Source organism: Lactuca saligna, chromosome 4 (genome assembly GCF_052625555.1).
Source record: "Lactuca saligna cultivar CGN05327 chromosome 4, ASM5262555v1, whole genome shotgun sequence".
Classification (NCBI taxonomy): Eukaryota; Viridiplantae; Streptophyta; class Magnoliopsida; order Asterales; family Asteraceae; genus Lactuca; species Lactuca saligna.
The window spans coordinates 11,938,060-11,959,121 of record NC_136420.1 but is presented as its reverse complement, the minus strand read 5'-3'; the positions used below and the strand labels follow the sequence as shown (position 1 = coordinate 11,959,121).

At 32.9% G+C, this 21,062-nt stretch overlaps 1 protein-coding gene across 1 annotated transcript; it reads right to left on the bottom strand.

Annotated features, from left to right (window-relative positions):
- Positions 1–17,443: 17,443 nt before the first annotated feature.
- On the bottom strand, positions 17,444–18,978 carry LOC145041222 (transmembrane emp24 domain-containing protein p24delta9-like). The gene is made up of 4 exons (XM_078989205.1): positions 18,589–18,978; positions 18,024–18,233; positions 17,857–17,933; positions 17,444–17,765 (listed from the first exon to the last, which is right to left on the bottom strand). Exons 1-4 carry the CDS (start codon positions 18,796–18,798, stop codon positions 17,621–17,623), a joined length of 642 nt encoding a protein of 213 aa, XP_078845331.1. The 5' UTR covers positions 18,799–18,978; the 3' UTR covers positions 17,444–17,620.
- Positions 18,979–21,062: the final 2,084 nt, after the last annotated feature.

Below are 21,062 nucleotides of genomic sequence, written 5' to 3'. Positions count from 1 at the left end.
TTCTAGTTCGAATGATTTGGGCTCTGTGGAACCTTGATGCGAGGCCAATCATAAAGCATCCTAGTGCTTCGTCGCAGTGGAAGGTGCATTATGAGTGTCGATTCGCTTAGGTGGCGAAGCAGCAGCAGTGGTGAAAGTTAAAACCCTAAGTCGTCGGTTAATAGAGAACAACATTACATGCTTCCTTCTGCAGACATTTACACCAATTTCCCCTTTCGTCTCTCACTCTAGAAACCCTAATCCCTCCGCCACAATGAACACCATTACAGTTTCCATGGCGCCTTGAAAGCCCTAACCTGAATCTCTTGATCAGAAGCTACTGAACTCCTCAACCTGCACACACACGCTGACCATGCTAGATCTACCACCGGAAGCTTTTTGAAGATCGTACGCGGGATATATTTACAAATTAAAGCCGAAAAATTAGAATTCATCGGAGAGATGGTGGTATATGACATCGCTGGTAATTGATGATGCCATGGAAGAGGATGAGGGGTGTAGGATTGGGGTTTGTTGTTGTTGGAGTTATTTGAAGAAGCGTAGCTAGAAGCAAGCAAGTCAAGAAATAGTGCAAGAAAACTGTTGGCGAGTATTCTCAAGAACAGCAGAGAGATGAAGAAGGTGAAATTACAGCAACGATGAAGTAGATGAATGGAAATCAGAAGCCCTTTTTCTTGATTGAGATGATGAAGTCGAGAGATGGAGATGAAATCGTAACCTTTGATCTTTGATTGAGAAGTTGCACAACAGTGTGAGGAGAATGAAAGATGCGTGAAAATGCTTAGGGCAGGGAGGGTAGCGGGCTTTTCTAATTTTTTGGCTTTTCTTTTCCCGCTTGTAACTAAGGAACGTGCGTTCATTAAAATTATAAAGCGACACATATAGAGGGCGCGCATTTAAGGTACAGCGCCCTCCGTGTTTTTAATTTTTTTTCTTTTGACACTAATTTAAAGGCGCGCAATAATAAGTGACCTAAATCCTTAAATTTTCTGAAGAGATGACCCTTTTTTAATGTCACTCTCGTTTGCGTAACATAAATTAATGAGTGTCGTAATTTGCGCGTCGTAAAAGGCTATTTTTCTAGTAGTGCTTGGAAGTCCTCCCGTATAAGAGACAGTTCCATCTGGGTTTGCAGTAGACTGATGGCGATGTCTTCGTTGGTTACACCATTCGAATGATTCTCATCCATGTGACGGCCGTAATTTGGAGACCAGCTGTGTTCTGCACATCCGCTCGAAGCCATTTTGGAGTAAACTCAGAGACGAGATTGGGTTAATGAAGTTTGTAGAAGTGCCCTTTTAGGTCAACAAAGTCTTCATTTTATATGGAGGCGCTAGAACTATCGATCCTTGCTCCTTACGATTCGCCTTCAATACGACGTCGTTGCCGTTCTTGGACGATTTAACTTCTTGCCATGTCATCGCTTATGTGTTAGGCTAGGTTTATGTGGCAACGTTAACCGGCTACAATAGGTAAAAGGGACTATATTGCTAGGTAACAAATAATTCGTTCCCTTATTAAGCCACAAAATAAGTTAACTAGCTAAATGGGTCAACCCTAGAAACATTATAGGGCCTATACGTCATTTTCCCATATATATATATATATATATATATATATATATATATATATATATATATATATATATATATATATATATATATATATATATATATATATATGGAAAAGTGAATATACCCTTAAGAATATACAAGTTTAGGTACCCAAACTCACCATACTATGCTGTTTTGTATCATATATATACATTGTAATTGTCCAATGCTCTTATAATTCAACTTCTAACTTGATTTACTTCCAAGATTTTTATAAATTTCACATTTATTTTCCTCTTACATAATTTTCATTTTCAACTATAATATATATAGCATTGTAGGTATTCGATAAAAAAATGTGATATAAAAGGAAGACAGTAGTGAAATTTCGAAAATCTTCAAAGTAAATCAAGTTAGAGTTTGTAGTTTAATAACATTATAATGAATATATCAAACAAAACGACTAATTATAGTGGGTTTGGGTACCTAAGTTTGTATACCCTTAAGGGTATATTCACTTTTCTTATATATATATATATATATATATATATATATATATATATATATATATATATATATATATATATATATATTCTAGCATGATAACATTTTTGTAACTTTTTCCAGGTAATTAAAATTGCATGGATATGAGTTTATGACCAATTGCAGTTATCTTTTCAACCTTGTGCCTCGTAGTGAACGACGAAGAGAAGGTGAAATAGGACGGCGAATTGAGGTCGGAATGGAGGTTAATCGGTCGGTGGTGGCGGTGGTCACAACAACTGAAAGTTATGTAGGCTCTTTTGGATCAGTGATGCGCTTCCATTCTCCAAGCATTTTATACGACTATAAGAAACTGGAAGAATCGTTTGGTTAATAGGTGGAGGGAATAAAATTAGCAATGCGGTGGGTAAGGATGATTGTATTGAAATTGAATGAGCAAACGACTTATCCATTACCTGACAATGAATAGCACCCGAACATGCCTACATCCAAATAGATCCATTAAAATTGTTCAATTATTGGAATCATATACAAATCACAACAATTATAGGCATGATTAAGGAAACCAAATCCAAAATTCCATTGCTTTGTCATCAAAACAAGCAAAAATTTAAAAACAAATGAAATTTAGGGTTTTTTTTTTCTTTCAGAACCATACGCAACTGATAATTCTAATATCTCAAGTCATGAAATTGGAGGGGAAACGATTAAAAAGTTTGACCTAAGTGATTATGCTACAGAGAAAGGAGCGATAACAGGCGTCCCTCATCTATTCTCCTTGAAACCACGACGTCTGCCCTGAACCTAGCGAGACATTATTGACGCCAACCGTGAAGGTGCTCATCGGCTCACGAACCCTAGCTTTGGTTGAGCACGAATTAAGGAGTGGAAGGTAGAGGCGGTGGTAATGAATTATAGAGGCGGTAGTGAGAATTACCTACTCGATGTCTTGTGTAATTTTCCCTCTGTACATAACAACAAAAAGAATACAACATAAATTATACAGAACCATCTATTTCAAGATCGTATTTCAATAGTCAGTAATAATAATAAGAAACCTAATCAAGAAGGAATATCACACGTAGACATCACTTTAGGGCTATTTAGGGAGCTGTGAAGGAAGAAAGAAGGCGGCACTCGAACATCGATTGATGTGATCGTTCAGCTTCGATGATGATGGTGGCACGTGGCGATGAAGGGAGGTCGATGGTGCTACGTTGGGGTTGTCTTGTATACAATGTGTGAGGGGTTGTGTCACACCCCCAAACTAGAACGTCGGAATCGTTCGTGGGCGGATGACTTCATGTAGTATCGTAACAATTGAATACATAGTAAAGAAAGTAATACAACCATCATATATATAATTTAAAAGTTTACATTGTTGAAAGGTACTTGTTTCAAAACAAATTACAATATGATGTCAAAATGAAACTAAACTGATGTCATAGCGTCCCTTCTTCAAAAGCTGTTTGTTTACCTGTTTTACTGAATTCCTGAGAAATACAAGTAGTTTTGAAAGAGTAGATCAACATTTAAGCTGGTGAGTTCATAAGTATTTAGTATCCCAGCTTCTAACGCACTGTCGAGCTCTTCTCATGGTGGTTGTACCTCTTCTCCAATTGATCAGGGATGACGACTTTAGGTCTTTATTTAGTTAGTTTCTAGTTGTTTGTTTGTTTGTTTGTTTTGCCTTGCTTTGGGGCATGTCCCATAGCTTGGCTAGTCTTTTTTTTCTTTTTCTTGGGTGGTTGCCCTATTCTTTTGTACTCTTCCTATACTTAATATATTTTGCCAAGGGGTTTCCTCTTTTTCCCAAAAAAAAAGTATTTAGTAACAATGTTTGTATGAAATAGAATGAAATGGTTTGTACATGTTTGAATGTTCCTAGAAAATCCCATATTTTCTACTATAGTAGATAGTAGTTTAATTGTTCCAAAACTTGTAATGCAATAGTGCTTTTCATGCCTGAAATAGTAGATTTATGTATAAATCGCTAAGGCATTTGAAGAACCCCATAAATCAATGTGTTTTCAATACTCCATGTGAGTCTTATAACCATGATATTTGACCAGGATGCCTATAACAACGTTCTTCAAGCGTTGGAAGGTTATGACGTTTGTCACCCCAGGCCTGCCGGCCTAACTGTAGCTAACAGGTTAGGTGTGGGATATTCAATCTCGTATAGATCTATACACAAGTATCACGCTCCCCCTACAAGGGATTTTGGTATATAATACAGGACTTAAAATGCATACTCTAAAGTACATGAAATATCTCACAAAACTTAGTATAAAACAGATTTATGTACGAAAATGTCCATTTGTTCTTGTGTATGAAAATATCTTTTTGATATAGTGTTTCTAGTATGTAAATGTTCATGATTTCCTCGTAAACTATACCTATTATAGTTTTTCAAAATGGGTGTTTCGTTCGTATAGTAAACCCTAGTGTAGTACTCACTTGTTATGTAAAGTATAGCATTTATAGTGACATAAATGATCACATATACTTAAAGTATAAATAAAGTGTTTGATTCGTGTGTGTGTGTGTGTGTGTGTGTATATATAAACATGTTTTATTTCCAAAAGACAAGACGTTATCGAGAATATATATTGCATACGAAAGTTCCCATGTAGTAGTTATGAATCACATATGATTTACTTGATAAAAAGAGTATATAGTGAAACTTTATGTTACACACGATAATAACCGTGTGTTTACTTGTATTTCCCCCCCCCCCCCCCCCTTAAAAGTGTATAAAAAGCATTGATAAAACATTTGAAAGTGTAGTTTATAGGGGTATGAACTCACTTGATTGATGGGAGAAAGCGAGATGATAATCAAGCAGAACTTTGACTTGGAAGAGTTGATTTTCTCGGGAATATCGGGAATGTTGGGAGTGTAGAACCTTTCTTTGGAACTTGAGTGTGAAAACCGGGGCTTCGGGACGGCTTTTTGAGGTAATTACGCAGAGTAACAGCACTTAGATGGAAAGAGATGAGCACTAAACCCGACACCCTTAAGCTTCTATTTATAGGGGGAGAATTTGGGTGCCATGTCATGCCAAAGGGTTGGCCACGTCGTGGTGGGCTGCCTTATCCTCTTCCATTGATGGGACGCCCTCAGTCACTTGCCGGGTCGCGGCCAACTGTGCCACGTCGTGGCAGACCTGACAGCCTCGGATTTTGAGCCTTAAACTTGTAAAATCCATAACTTTCGCGTACGAGCTCCGTTTTCAACGTTCTTTATATGCACGCGTGGGTGAGAATATACTCTACAACTTTCGTTTAGACTTCGTCGGATAATTTTGAATTTATTTTGAATTATTTATTTTTAACAGGACGGGACTGGAAAACCCCGTTAAAAATCCATAACTTCTTCATCTGGCGTCTGTTTTTGCCAGACTTTTTACCGTTGCGCTACTTTGGTTGAGACCTTCGATTCTTATTTAGGTTGTTTCGGCCAAAAGTCTATCAATCTCTATTTCGAGTTTTTAGTTGTCTACTGCTATATCCAGATCTTGGAAAAATCATAACTTCTTCATACGAAGTCAGATTTGGACGTTCTTTTTATGTACGCTCACGGTTTAATGATATCCACAACTTTCATTTAGATACTTAAGTCAAAAAACTATTGTATTGAAACTTCACGTTTTTCGTTTAATCGGTGTTGTCGGTTTTGTCGAAAATCTTATAATGGTCATAACTTTTTTTGTTATCACTTGTATTTTAGTGTTCTTAGTATTTTTGTAAACCTTGACACAATATCTAGCATAGTAGGTAACACAATAGAGACTTTTGTACATTTTATTTTCGAAGTTAATTTCATTATTTCAAAAGTGGTTACAATACCTGACTTTTTAGGTCATTACATAGAGTCGAAATATCGGGTTGTCACAGGTTGGTCACTGTTATCTCCATCTCATAAGAGATTAGATCCTCAGAGAAAGGCAAGAAGGTGGAAGTAGACAGAGCAGGAAAGTTGTAGAAAGAAAGAGAATTAAGGAGGTGAAGTTAATAGGCGGTGGAGGGACCAGATATACAAAAGTATCGACCGGGTGAGATGAGGCGGTGGAGGAAAGAAAGTGTATCGTAGATCATCTGCTGTCGGTTTGTTATTGGAATGAGTGGGAGGTCGGAGAAGAACATAACACGTATTATAACACTCAACTATTCTTAATGATGGCTCTGACCAGCAAAGCAGAAAAAGAAAAAAAAACAATCATAGAGAGGTACTGTTCACGTAGGTTCCTTATATATATATATATATATATATATATATATATATATATATATATATATATATATATATATATTGTTTTATATTTTGTATTAAAAAGCAAAAACAAATTAACCAAATAACCTTTAATCATTTCTTTTATTTTCATATACGATTAAAATTATATTAATCTATCTCCACAACTTATTTTATATATTAATGTAGTTTCTTTGTTTGGTTATAGTTTAGTAAGTTTTTCTTTTAGTTTAATATTTATTTTTACATGCTAAATTTTATTCGATTTAATCGTTAAACCGAACCGAATAAACCATAACTGAATAAACCGAAACCCATTAAACCGAACTTTATTTGGTTTGGTTATGGTTAGATTTAAAATGTAAAAAAAAAACGAACTGTTTTAACCGAAAATCGAATAACACCCCTATAAGGTATGGATAATTTAAGAGCATCTTCAATGGTTAACCTATAGTATGACTTAGGTCCCGTTTGATAGTTGCTGACTGGGAAAAGTTTGTCTGAGTAATAAATTCTAACTGAGTAAGAAATCATTATGTTTGATTGTACATTTGACTGAATGTGCTGACAGATGCAAAATGACCATTTTACCCTGATGCTCTAGTCATGGATAATAATAATAACAACAACAACAACAACAACAACAACAACAACAACAACAACAACAATAATTGATTATAAAAGTTCAGTGTCTAACTAGTAATTTCTAGAAATTAGTTATGCAAGACAATTTGAATTTGTGATAGATTCGGCCAAGATGGGTATCTTCAAGGACCAAAACTACCTAATTCCAATTTTGAGTTGTCTTCTTCCCCTAATCAGATGCAGTCTCTGTTCGTGTTTTTTTAATTGTGCACTTGTGTTCGAGTTTCTTTTTCCCATTCTAGGGATTAAATTGATGGTTGAGGAAGGAGGATGAGGGTGGTGATAAGTTACCCTCTACGAAGGGTCATAAGGAGATATCACGCAATAAATATCAACCGCAGATTGGGAAGATTTCAATGGGTTTGGGGCTGCTGATATTTATTTAGCCTGCAAATTTAAACATCTGAAAGGTGAACTCAAATAATGGAGGGTGACTGAATATCAAAAGGAGCATAAGGAGCTCCTGGATTCGAAAAAAGAGTGGAGGAAATTGACTCAGTGGCAGAATTGAGGCAATTATCTGAAATCGAAATTGTAGAAAGGGCAAGGGGCTACAGTCGAATTTTGGAACTGGAAAGATTTGCCTCTTTAGACCTAAGGCAGAAAGCAAGATTGAAATGGGTGGTAGATGGTGATGAGAATACCAGTTTCTTTCATGGGTATGTAAACAACAGGGCAAGACGAAACCAAATACATGGATTTGTGATAAATGGTAAATGGACCTCTCATCCTGAGGAGATGAAGAACGCAACAGTAACATTCTTCTCCAACAAATTCCATGAGAAGTGGGTGAATAGACCAAACTTTCGGAGTGATTTATTTAGGAAACTATCCCCGTCCGATGCTGAATTTCTAGAGGCCCCGATATCGATTGCTGAAATAAAAAATGCCATATGGTCTTGTGGCAATGAGAAAGCCCCGGGACCGGACGGTTTCACCATGAAATTCTTTAAAAAAAATTTGGAAACCATTAAAGATGATGTATTAGCTGTGGTAAAACATTTCTAAAGATGGGGTAAATTCTCAAGAGGATGCAATGCTTCCTTCATCACGTTGGCAGCAAAGATAAAAGACCCGCTTCAGCTTGAGGATTATCGACCAATCAGCCTGATTGGTTCGATGTACAAGGTTATCACAAAAATCCTTGCCTTACGTATGAAAAAGGTGATTGGCAGTGTGATTGATGAAGTTCAATCTGCCTTCGTTGAGGGAAGAAACATATTAGAGGGCCCCCTAATAGTAAACGAAATTTGCTCTTGGGCTAAGTCAAGTGGAAGGGAAATCTTATTATTCAAGGCAAATTTTAACAAGGCTTTTGATTCGATCAATTGGGGATTCCTTGAGTCCATAATGACTCAAATGAACTTTGGTTGTAAATGGAGATCGTGGATTAGGGGTTGCCTTGAATCGGCTAGGGCTTCTATCATTATTAACGGGAGCCCCACTGCCGAATTCTCAATGAGTAAAGGTGTGAGATAAGGAGATCCTCTATCTCTTTTTTTGTTCATAATCGCGATGGAGGGACTAAATGATGTAATGAAGACTGCGACTTCCAAAGGTATATTTGATGGTATCCATATCCCTAATGCTAATGTATGTCTATCTCACCTCCTGTACGCAGATGACGCTCTATTTCTGGGGGATTGGTCACAAAGGAATGTTGCAAACCTTGCTAGAATCCTTAGATGTTTCTATGTCTCATCCGATTTAAAGGTCAATTTCTCCAAGTCTAAAGTTTATGGTATTGGGGTCCCGTCGCAGGAGGTTGTTAACTGGGCAACCCCTCTTGGATGTGAACCTGCGGTGCTACCCTTCACCGACCTTAGTGTCCCGGTAGGTTTAAATATGAATCGAAAGGCCTCGTGGAACACTATAATAGAAAAATTGAGGTCAAAACTTTCAACTTGGAAAGCTAAAACCCTCAGTTTTGGTGGAAGAATCACCCTCGCCAAAACGGTACTGGGAAGCATTCCCACATTCTTCCTATCTATCTTTGGCGCCCCGGAAGGAGTCATAAGATCATTGGAAAAAATTCGTAGACAGTTTATTTGGGGAGGGTCTACTTGCAAGAATAACATAAAATGGGTAGCCTGGGAAAAGGTTATTGCTCCAAAAATTGTTGGAGGTTTGGGTATTGGCTCTATTCGTTCCCTTAATTTAGCATTGCTAACTAAGTGGTTATGGCGGCTGAAAAACGAACCCAACTCTTTTTGGGTCCAAATTATCAATGGTCTTCATAAATTGGTGGATGCAAATAATAGGTTTGGAGCAAAACATCCTTGGAGCAGTATATGGAACAATATAGTAAAAAGCATAAAAAAGTTAGAAAAAATAAATATTTCATTCGACGATGTAATGCATCAGGAGGAGGCTAGTGGCACATGGGTATCTTCTTTTGCTAGAGATGGACGGTTCTGTGTGGCAGCTCTACGGGAAAGAATTGAAAGAGCATCATTCCTGGTATGTGACGGAATCTCCCCATGGATAAAACTGGTTCCATTAAAAGTATTTGGCTTTATTTGGAGAGCGAAACAAAGTCGAATACCCTCAGCTGAAGCACTCAAAACCAGGGGAGTTACAATGGACCCAACTATCTGTGGTGCCTGTAATATGACAGATGAAACAGGTGACCATATTCTTGCAACATGCACGTTGGCGAGGGATGTATTACGGATGATCCTTCATTGGTGTGGTTTACCGGAGACGGATTTTCATTCAGTATCGGACATAATTGATTATGCATCTAGATGGGGAAACTGTCCTAAGAAGAGGAATAGATTAACTGCGATCTTATTTGGTACCATATGGTGTTTATGGAGAGCCCGAAATGACGGGATCTTTAAAAAAATTGTCTTAAATTCAGAGAGAATAGTGGGGGTTGTTAAATCTTTGACATATGTGTGGATTAAACATAAGGGAGCAAATAATAGTATAGATTGGAGAGTATGGAACTCCTCCCCTTTATTCTATTAATGTATTGTAACTATATTCTCTACTAGCGGCTTGCTAGTGAAGTTATTTTCATTTTTATATATCACATTTTGCCGGTTAAAAAAATATATATATAATTTGAAATAGCATTTTCAAAGTTTAAGAATAATATTTTTATTTCAAATTGCAAAAGGAAAAGTCGCAACATATTTTGATAATTCCCAAACACAATCAATGGCAAGAAATGCAAAATAAAATATAAAAAATATCAATGAAATGATTAAGAGCGAAGATTGAAAATTCAAACATTCATTGATTTCGAAAGAGGATTTATAATTATTACTACAACCGATTATTGATAAATGGACTGACGATATCTATTTATATCAATGGCATGAAACTCGGTTAGTCTATAAACCCATAATAACATAACATAACATAGGTCTCTTCAATGTGACATACTTTAATCCAACTCAAATAAACAAAATCGTACGCATCATCAAACATGCTAGGATTTGCTAATGTGTGCATGTGACATCATCAATATAAATCAGTACAAATTGTTACCAGATGTTATCGTTGTAAGCACATGGACACAATCTTCTATTACCATACTTTCTTGATTTCTTCATAACTTCTATCAAAACAAAAGTTCTATTTATCTCATAATTATTTTATTCTATCATAAGTAATATCATTTCAAGAAGGTCTATTCTAACATATTTAAAACAAAATTTCAATAAATGTTCAAAAACAGTTACGAGTGATATTTCGTTAATATCAAAGAGAGATACAATGTCTTGCTATTTTGTGGATTTTAAAAATCATTTCTAAGTCTCACGTTCTCAAATCCACTATTCACCTTTCACATGTCAAATGTCACTAATTTAGAGTTATGTTTTAACATATTTAAAACTCGGACTTTCAATAAAAAATGTTTGTTCTGCTGGTGATTTAATCACCAAAAATATTTTAGTGTAATGGATTTAACAAGTGTTTCAAGAACAGTGTTTTAGTTATAATACAAGTTAGGAGGTGTGGGAGTGCACACTTGTATTTACTAAATATTGTTAGTACTGAATCTTGATCTACTGTGTCAAGTCGGGGTTCGGGGCAGCGCCCGAAAAAAAAAATTTAGAACAGTACGATGACTAATTTGTTATTCTTTAAAGATGCAAATACAAGGCATAATTTGTATTTTCTGAAAGTTGAAAACCGTTCTCGTTTTATCCGTTGTATGGATAAGTCCGGGAAACACAACGACTTCTTTGAAACACAGAAAAACGGATATCGATTTCTTCTTCATTCTCTCTTAAAATTGATTCTGGTTTTGTGCCTAAAATCAGAATTGTTCTTCAGGAATTATCCTAGTTTGGATTTCGAGATACCCAAAGCAATTAGGGTCGAAATATCAAACAAGGAAAGTGTATAACACGATTCCTGTTTGTGATCCAGATTTTCTATAACCCAAATTTTCGAAATTCCCTAACATGTTCGACCTAGCCTTAACCTTCAAGCTTGGGGTCGAATTTGACAAAGTAATCAACATTTTAAAGCTCGATTCAATTCAAATCGAATAATTATCAAAAAATAAAATAAAATTACATTACATTAGAAATACGATTATGCTTGCAAGCTTGACTCCACCGGATAGATTATGTAAATATAAATCAAATAAATGGTAAAAGTGTAGAGATAACTAAGCTCAGTTAAAAGTAAGAGCTTCATGGTTTGAATATTTCAATTTGAATCCGTCTCGAGTATCTCATGAACTTGATCACCCCTAAGTTTGAGTGTTCCATGTTACCTCCAATTCTCACTATGTCAATATATTTTCCCCAAGGGTTTTAATATCATTGTTATTTCACGTTTAGGTCGAGTTTTAAGGTATAGACCATCCTCATTATAAAAAATCCCAGGGATGTCATTGTATGTGTAGATATGGTGTAAAGTTAGACCTATAATAAGCCTATTGTCTATGTATTCATTAATGGAGATATATGGATTCATGAGGAAAATACAATTCAATTTAAACCCTATATTAATGTTCCATAGTTTTTGATTTTGATTGTTTGGTGTTTAATTTTGAATTCAACTTGGGTTTTATGAATTTTTTTTAAAAAAAAAACAGGGGTATAATGTAAAATAGACAAAATGTCCCACATATATTGCATTATGTATGAGTTAATGTTCTCAATTTATAAATCCATTTCTGGATCATAAAGGGCCGAAATGAAAACTTCAAAACTAGCTCAACAAACGTCATAGTTAAAAACAATTTGTTGATTTATCTATAGAAATATAGAATTAAGTAGTTGCAAACGAGCCAAACTATTCGCGAGCTATTCGAGATTGGATCATTAAAAGCTCAATTCGAAACTGATTTTAAACGAGCTCGAGCCGAACTCAAGCTTAATATTAAGCTTGTTTATTAAACGAGCTCGAGCTCAAGCCTAAATCGCTAAGCTCGATTAGGCTCGCGAGCCTAAACGAGTCTTTATATAATATATTTATTATTATTTATGTATGTTCAAATAAAAATATATTAGGGGAATGATGGATTTAGGATGTTAGTAAACGAGCTTTTTAACGAGCTCGAGCTAAGCTTAAGCTTATTTAGGCACGTCAGATAAAAAACGAGTCTCTGAGCCCGCGCCGAGCTTTATAATTCTTTACGAGCTCAAGTCGAGCACATGAAAAGAAAGCTCGAATCGAGCCGAACTCAAGCTCGAGCCTCATATAACTTAAACGACCACGAGCCGAGCATGACAAGGCTTGAGTTCGGCTCAACTCGTTTACGCCCCTAGTTTCCTAATGAAATATTGGGTGTTTCAATTTTTTGAGGGATTTGTTTGGTATTATATTGATAATATATATATATATATATATATATATATATATATATATATATATATATATATATATATATATATATATATATATATATATATATATATATATATATATATATATATATATATATATATATAAACGGAGGGGCCTTGGCTCTCCCTAACCTCTATATTGTTCTGCCTCGTAATAATGTTTATTTTACTCCTAAGAAATGATTTGTATGATCAAATATTTCAATAACAAAATTCACTATTGATTATGTTGTATACATCATAGGGAAACGATTTTAATATTATAATATCTTTACTTTATATTATCTTGAAAACATTGACATTTTCATTGATGTCAAATCTTGACATCATTAATTACATATTTATTGAGTAATGTTCATACGCGAACTCAAGGGTAAGATTGGCATTTTCTACTTTCAGGGCTTCATGCGGCCAAGTTTTGGACAATTATGAAAAGCCCATGTGGGGGCCCGGTAGTTTGGTGGGAAGATGGTAGCCATCCATCAACAAGTTTGCCATTATTAGGACAACATGTTAACATAAATTCAACTATGATTTTAAATGATTTTTTAAAAACCGTTAAAAACAGTATTTTGAATCATTGGTAATTACCGTAAGATACGTATTTCTTCTAAATATAAACGCTAAACAAAGTGGTTAAGTGTTTGCCTCTAAAGTTGCGTTATCAAGTCCCTTTCAAAGCTTTTCTATAAACAAATTACACGAATGATCCTTTAGCTTTATAGTTTTTCTCTGAAATGATTCTTACGAAACTTTTTTCCCTTAGATGGTCCTTATGGAGCAAACCTTGCACACAAAAGAGCCTGTGACTAACTTTGTTAATATATTCTGTAATGTTTTGTTAAATGACAAATATACCCTTTTTTATGCACACAGATGGTCCTTATCTCTCTCTCTCCACAGATTACAGCCCTCGTTTCCCTCATTGTCCTCCTCCGGTCACCACCAACTCAAACCTCCCCCTGAAATGGGGTGACCACCACCAATACCTTCACCAGACTTTTTTTTTTTTTTTTTACCTCCGTTAAGTCATTCTCCCCCGCCATCATAGCCAACCTCAGGCCTCACTTCGACTTCCTCGACTGCACAATTAACGACATCAAATAATATGTTGCCCTAACAGTCGACCCCCAAGTCTAACCCAACGGATTATCAATTGCAGACATCATCGGCATCGATACCTCCACCAAGAGGCTTAGCAAAAACCCTCTATGGAATTGCACCAAAATCGCTACAATCTCTGTCATGAAGATGCTCAAAATTCGATATGTGTGTGTCTCTCTCTCTCACACTCATGGCCGATATGCCTCGCCAGTGAATCGAGCACTAGATACATCATTGTTCACCCCTTCCTTCCCAACCACTGCTAGTCTGAGAACCAAATCAAGAACCATTTACAATTTTTGTACTGGATCGTCAGTAGCAATAGACGAATGTGAGGGGGAACAAAGCAGTCGCCGATCAAGGGTTTATTTTTGGATATGTTATGGACAGAGGAAAGGAGCGAAGAAAAAAGAGAGGCGGTTATTGGTGGCTATTGTCACCGACAGTGGTGGCGAGAGGGCATGCTCTGGCTGCTCGTTGTTTCTTTTTTCCTAATCCGACAGAACATGCGACATACAATGGGTCAAGACGGAACAATGATCTTTAAGGGTGTTTGGGTGGCATTGCTCAACAGGAGGAGGAAGGAAAAGGCAGCTCCGGTGGCCGACAGCCTCTTCCTTGGCTCGTGGTGAAGAGAGAGAGAAGGACCATCTGTGTGTATAAAACAAAGGGTATATTTGTCATTTAAAAAAACTAACAAAGTTAGTCACAGGGTTTTTTTTTGGCAAGATTTGCTCATTAGAGACCATCTAAGGAAAAAAGTTTCGACAACTTCAGAAAAAAAAAAAACTATAAAGATAAAAAAACTATAAAGATAAAGGAGCATTTGTGTAATTTGTTCCTTTTCTATATACAATATCTTTGAAGCAAAAATAGACCTACTCAGAATCGAACTCATGAAAAAACAATACGCTTAAACAAGTTGTATTGCAATTATTTTTCTTACCTATCAAATTAAACCGACTTCAAGTTGTATTGCAATTATTTTTCTTACCTATCAATTAGCAAAATAACATTAATTTTCCATGATAGACACCACTTTTGCGAACGAAATATGTATTTTTCTCGAAAATTAAAATATTCACGAGATATGATGTCAAAATAGTAATTACGCAAATTTATAAGTCTGTTTCATAAATTAAACAGTATTTTGTGGTACATAAAAGACGATTATGGTCATTTAAGTTGATAACTTTTCTTTTATGTATAATGAATGTACTACATATATAAATAAAACAACCTTATATTACATTATTACTATATCAAATATAATTACACGATATATATTAATAAATATTAATTTGAAATATATTAATAAAACAACTTAGAAGGCTATCGATATTTAAGCAATGTTTCAAAGTCTATCTGAAAAGTTAAGGTATTAGCAAAACTAGCTGATAGTTACAATGATAAGTTAGCTAAGAAATATATATAAAATGATAATTTAATATTATTGGATTTGTAATACATTTCATTAAATTAAAAAAAATGTACTAAAAATAGTTCCCTAGTTTTTTTTAAGTAAAATGTATTGCATCTATAATACTCATAATATTAAACTTCACTTCCGGATATCCCAACGAACAATATTCTTTTATAGATCCTACAATTTCAGTATTATTTACGGATTTAATATTATATAAGTATTAAAGTCTAAATACCTTTTAAAATGTTTCATATAAGATTACTATTTTTATGTGGAAAGGTAACATGTATAACTATGATATTTTGTTTTTCTTAATCAAATACTAATTAAAATAAAGATCATTTTGTTAGAAAATTTAATTAATATTTTACAGCATAGTTGTTTCATTAATATTGAGTGGTTAGTATAATTAGAAAAAATAAGTGATTGATATACAATTTTTTTTATATCTTATATACAAGGATGATATATTTATGATACATATTATAATATATACGGATTTTTTTATCCACATACGACGGTATTATACAACCTCATTAAAACACAAATTATTATATATGGATAAATAATATTTTACTATTTGAAAATACTTTTAGGAACCTCAAAAGTCAACAATATACCGGTGTAAGTTAATGGCATACGTAAATGTACTTTAACTTTGGTTTAGGAATTAGCATGGTATAAATTTTGAATAATTAATAAATAATATATTTGAAAAAATATAGGAAAAACTTAATAAGTCTGTTGAAAAATTATTTTTAATAGATTGTTTTTTTAATATAACTTATAAACTACTTTTTGGTTTTCCAAACATGATAAAAAAATTTAAAAAAAAAAAAATAATAATTATAGTATGACAAATACAACCTTAAATATATTTTGGACGATATATGCAATTCAACATATTTAAGTCGTTTATGATAAATTCTTATTAAAATGTTTTTTATATCATATTTTTGGAGGTTATTTGAGATTCAACATATTCAAGTCGTTTAGGTTAAATCCTCGTTAAAAATATTTATTTTTCCTTTTTCATGACATATAAAAAACATGTAATCGAAAACAAAACCTACTTGAACAAGTACAAAGCAAACTTTTTTTTCTTCAAAATCTCATACTAATGGATCAAAATCTCATGCTAATCGAAAAGAGTAGAGTATGAAGTTCATTAAGCATTGAAAAATATACAAGTGTTATAGGATATGTTCAAAAAAAATAATAGATAGTTGGTAGAGTGGTATACAATAGCTAGAATCTATGACTTTATTTCTACATAAAGTGTTGACAAATATAGATGTAAGTTTTTAAAAAAGATAAAATTATAAAGACAATGTGTTGGTAAACAAGATTTTGAGAAATTTTAGTTAGGAAAAAACTTGAATTAAAGAAAAAAATTTGTTCGGAAATACGAATTTAAAGCTTTTATTCTAAATAATATACTCGTAATCCAATTCAATCGTTACTTTAAACAACTTTTGAGAGCTTTTAACATTTAGTTTTTATATAATTTTACAATTTAAAAAAATTTCAGCCAGTTTGTCAAACACTTTTATCCAAATAAAAATTACAACTTTCAACTTTTAGCTTTCCAAGAAATTTCTAAAACTCTCAAAAAAGATAAAAGATCTTAAAGCCTATTAGAAACAATTTTTGAATTAATTTTTTTTTATAATAAAAGTTATAAACCCATACTACCCAACAAAGTTTTTTCTTTAATTCAAACTTTTTCTTAAAAATTAAAAGTTCTCAAAATTACTTGCCTAACATACTCATGACCTCTTACAAAATAAACATGTGCTTCATATTATTTAACCACATTTTCCCTTTTTACATATATAGACAATCTATTATACTTTTTTTATTCATAGTAACAATATGTTTATAGTATTTTTAATTATAATAACTTCATGTAACCTAAAACTTATAAAATGTGTTTTTTTTTGTTTATCCATAATAACAATGTATTCCCAATATCTTACACACAATAAATTTTTCTCATAATTCATTACCCATAATAACACCACATAACCTAAAACTTATAAGTAAATACAAGTACATTGCTACTATAAATACAAATATTAATACATTGGCTATTATGGAAGAAAAAAAAAAGAACTAGAATATATTATCCACATTGATAGTGAAAATAAGCAACTTTTTACCATAAATAAACATAAATATCATAATCCCTGATTTTTCGTTTTTAGAAATTACTCGGTGTGACTTTGATCCTAACAATAACAAAGAGTCAATTACAAGTATTTAGATTAAAAATCCATAGATACGACTCTTAAAGAAGATGAAAAATGTTACAAGAATTAAATAAGCTTCTTCTTTTCAAAGAAAGATTTCAAATGCCATAGCTGCAAACCTGCAACTGATAAGCAAACAAAGAGTGAAAGAAAACTCAACCACGCCATTCTTGAGTTTGTCACTTTGTTAAGCTCTTGCATTTCTCGTTCCCTGTAACAAGGGCGAATACGTAATTTCAGCTTTAGAAATACCAAAATCAGAAACAGACTATTTTACCCTTTTGGGAAATTATTTCACTAACCTTTCTCGGAGATTAAACATCTCCTCATGGATAAAAGTGATGGTATCTGCTAGTTTCTTTAACTCAAATTCCATTGCCTGGAAACGGAAAACTTATAATATGAACATCAAATTTGATATTTTTATGTGATCAGAAAGAATGATGGAAAAGGAATTAGAGAGGCTTACATCTACTGAACCTTTTTTGGCAACATTGGACCAATCTTTAGAAGCTACACCAGTCCTCCAATCAAATTCAATTGGGATCTTAAGTGATGGTTGATGATCAATGGCGTAAAAGCAAGCCATATAATCTCCAGCTTCAACAGCTTGAAAAGCAAATTGCCCTGATTGCACATTTTCAGATGAGTGATAGCTGTTCCCGTAGGATGAAGTCACCTGCATTACACAAAGAGGATAAGAATAAGGTTCAAGAAAGATCCGAACCCTAATTTAATACTACGATCTAATTAAATCCAAAACTTCAGTTGCGAAGAAACCCTAATTTATTACTACGATCTAAAACATATAAGTCGTAATCAATTCACATCATCCAAAAAATAGTAATAAAACTTAAAGGACAACCATGCGCAAACAAATTGAATGTCAAGCATAGACAAAACGTATAAAAACTCCGCGCAGTTCAATTAGGGTTACAAGATAAGTGCAAATCATGAAAAAAGAAAACGAGCAATAAATTACTATCTGATAATAAATAACGGAATTAGCATCTAGAATTAGTTATTAAGTTGACCTTGAGGGTGATTCTGTGAGATTCAGGTAACGGCTGTCCTTCATTGGGATTAACTATTGAGTAATGACCAACTGTCATGGAATTGCTCTTGATGTCTTCTGCTATGCATTTAGTGTGGCCTGATTCGAGCTCGAAACGTATTGACTGAGCGATTGTGGATAGAAGCCCTATGATTACAATGACACATACACCAAATCTTTGAAACTCCATTGTTAACAGAGATCACGGTTCGGGGAAGGTTATTTGGAGTTGGGATTACAAGTAAACTCAGGGATCTATCGGAAGGAGATGATTTCGAGATGTTTGAAACTTGGAAGAATCAAACACCAAAAGGAACCAAGAGTCAATGGGATTTCAATCGCGGTGTTCGTGTTCGATCTTCACGGGTAAACAAGAGAGGATTGAAAAGTGTAGAAAGTAAAAATATGGTGGCTAAATCAGATCGCGGAGAAAATTATATTCTAGTCCCTGGACTGTTGCTTAGTTTTCATTTCTAACCATTTCTATATTTTTAGGGGATATTACATTCCAGTCCCTAGACTATTGCTTATATAGTTATATGTTTCCTCTAGTGCAAACAGGGAAAACTTTATAAAAGTTGTTTTGGCTTTATAATTGATTAATTCGTTATATGTTTTTTTTATTCAATTAAATCACAAAAATCGAGAATTATATTCAATTTGATTCTTTCAGGAGTTGTATGATCTGATGAGTTATTAGCTGAAAGACTGGCTTTTCGATTGTTAGTAACGACTCAGACAAAATTATTTTTACCCGATCAATAGATCATCCGCTTTCAAAAATTACATTTTTGATTTTTTTTTTAAATTTTATTACAAATTTGATTCAAAATTTACACTTTAAATCTAGATTTTAAAATTTTATTACGATTTCTCCTAAATTTAGTTTTTTACATTTTCTTTTGCAAAGGAAAAATCAATTATGTTTTTTTTGTTGGATAAAATCATATTTGTACAAAAAAAACATATTTTTCACATAAAAACCTTCTTTTTTCTACATATATTAAAAAAAACATTTTTATATGTAAAATACCTATACAAAAACATTTTGTAAGAAAACATTTTTTGTATGCAAAATATGTAATTATAAAAATATTCTTTTATTTTAAACACCTATTTATAAAAAATGTAGCTATGTGAAAATATGTGAAATACACTTACTTATATAAAATATGTTATTGTATCCATATATATATATTTAGAAACCTTTTATAAAATATTTTTTTTTATGTATATAAAAACATTTTGTGTGCATATAAATACCTAAATGTATACAGATCAATTTTTATTATATATATATATATATATATATATATATATATATATATATATATATATATATATATATATATACACACACACAAACACATGTGTTATAACATGTGCATTTATATACAAACACGTATTTTATGAAAACGTATACAAACATGTTTTTATTAAAAAGAATTATACAAACACATATTTCATATAAAACATATTTTTATATATTTATGTATACAAACTCTTTTGTATACAAACATATTTGTATAAAAACGTGTTTGCACAAATAGGTGATTTTATATATATATATATATATATATATATATATATATATATATATATATATATATATATATATATATATATATATATATATATATATATATAAAATATGTGTTTGTATATATTTGTTTTTATAAAAATGGATTTATATATACTTATGTATTTATTTGCACGCATAATATTTTTTATATCCTTAATAAATACTTATATTATAAAAGTTTTTAAGGTATATATGGTTATAATAACATATTCTATATAAGTGTATTTCATGTATTTTCATATAACTACGTTTTTATAAATGTCACACCTTCGAACCAGAACGGCGGAAACGTCCGGGGGCGGATGACGTCATTGTACAGTATCATAACAATTGTATATAAATGAAACATAGCAACGTAAATATTCATATATTAATATTAAACTTACATTTTTTTACAATACTCGTTCTGTTCAAACGTTAAACACGAATAACAAAAGTAGAAATAACATAATGTCGCGACATCATACCTCGCTCATGGTGAATATCTGTCTACTAAATCCTTGATAATAAAAGTCGTTTTGAAAAACGTCAACTAAAATGTTGGTGAGTTCATAAGCATTTTTGTAAGAAAGCTTTGAAAAATTTGTGTTCATTGTACGTTGTAAATTTTTCCAGGAAAATCCAAAATTTTCTTATAAAAGTAGTTTGTGAGTCTCGTTCCAAAATCATGTATAACTGCATGCATGTTTCTTAGTTTTCCCTTGTTTGTTACTGAAAAGAGAGTGTCACCAGAAAATCCTATATTTTCTGTACATAAAAGATGTTGTGGTCTTAAAACCCTGAGACCAAAGTTGTGAAATCAATTTACCAAATATACGAAACATAGTTATGTATGTTATAAAACTAATGGGGTGTATATTCCACGTAATTCC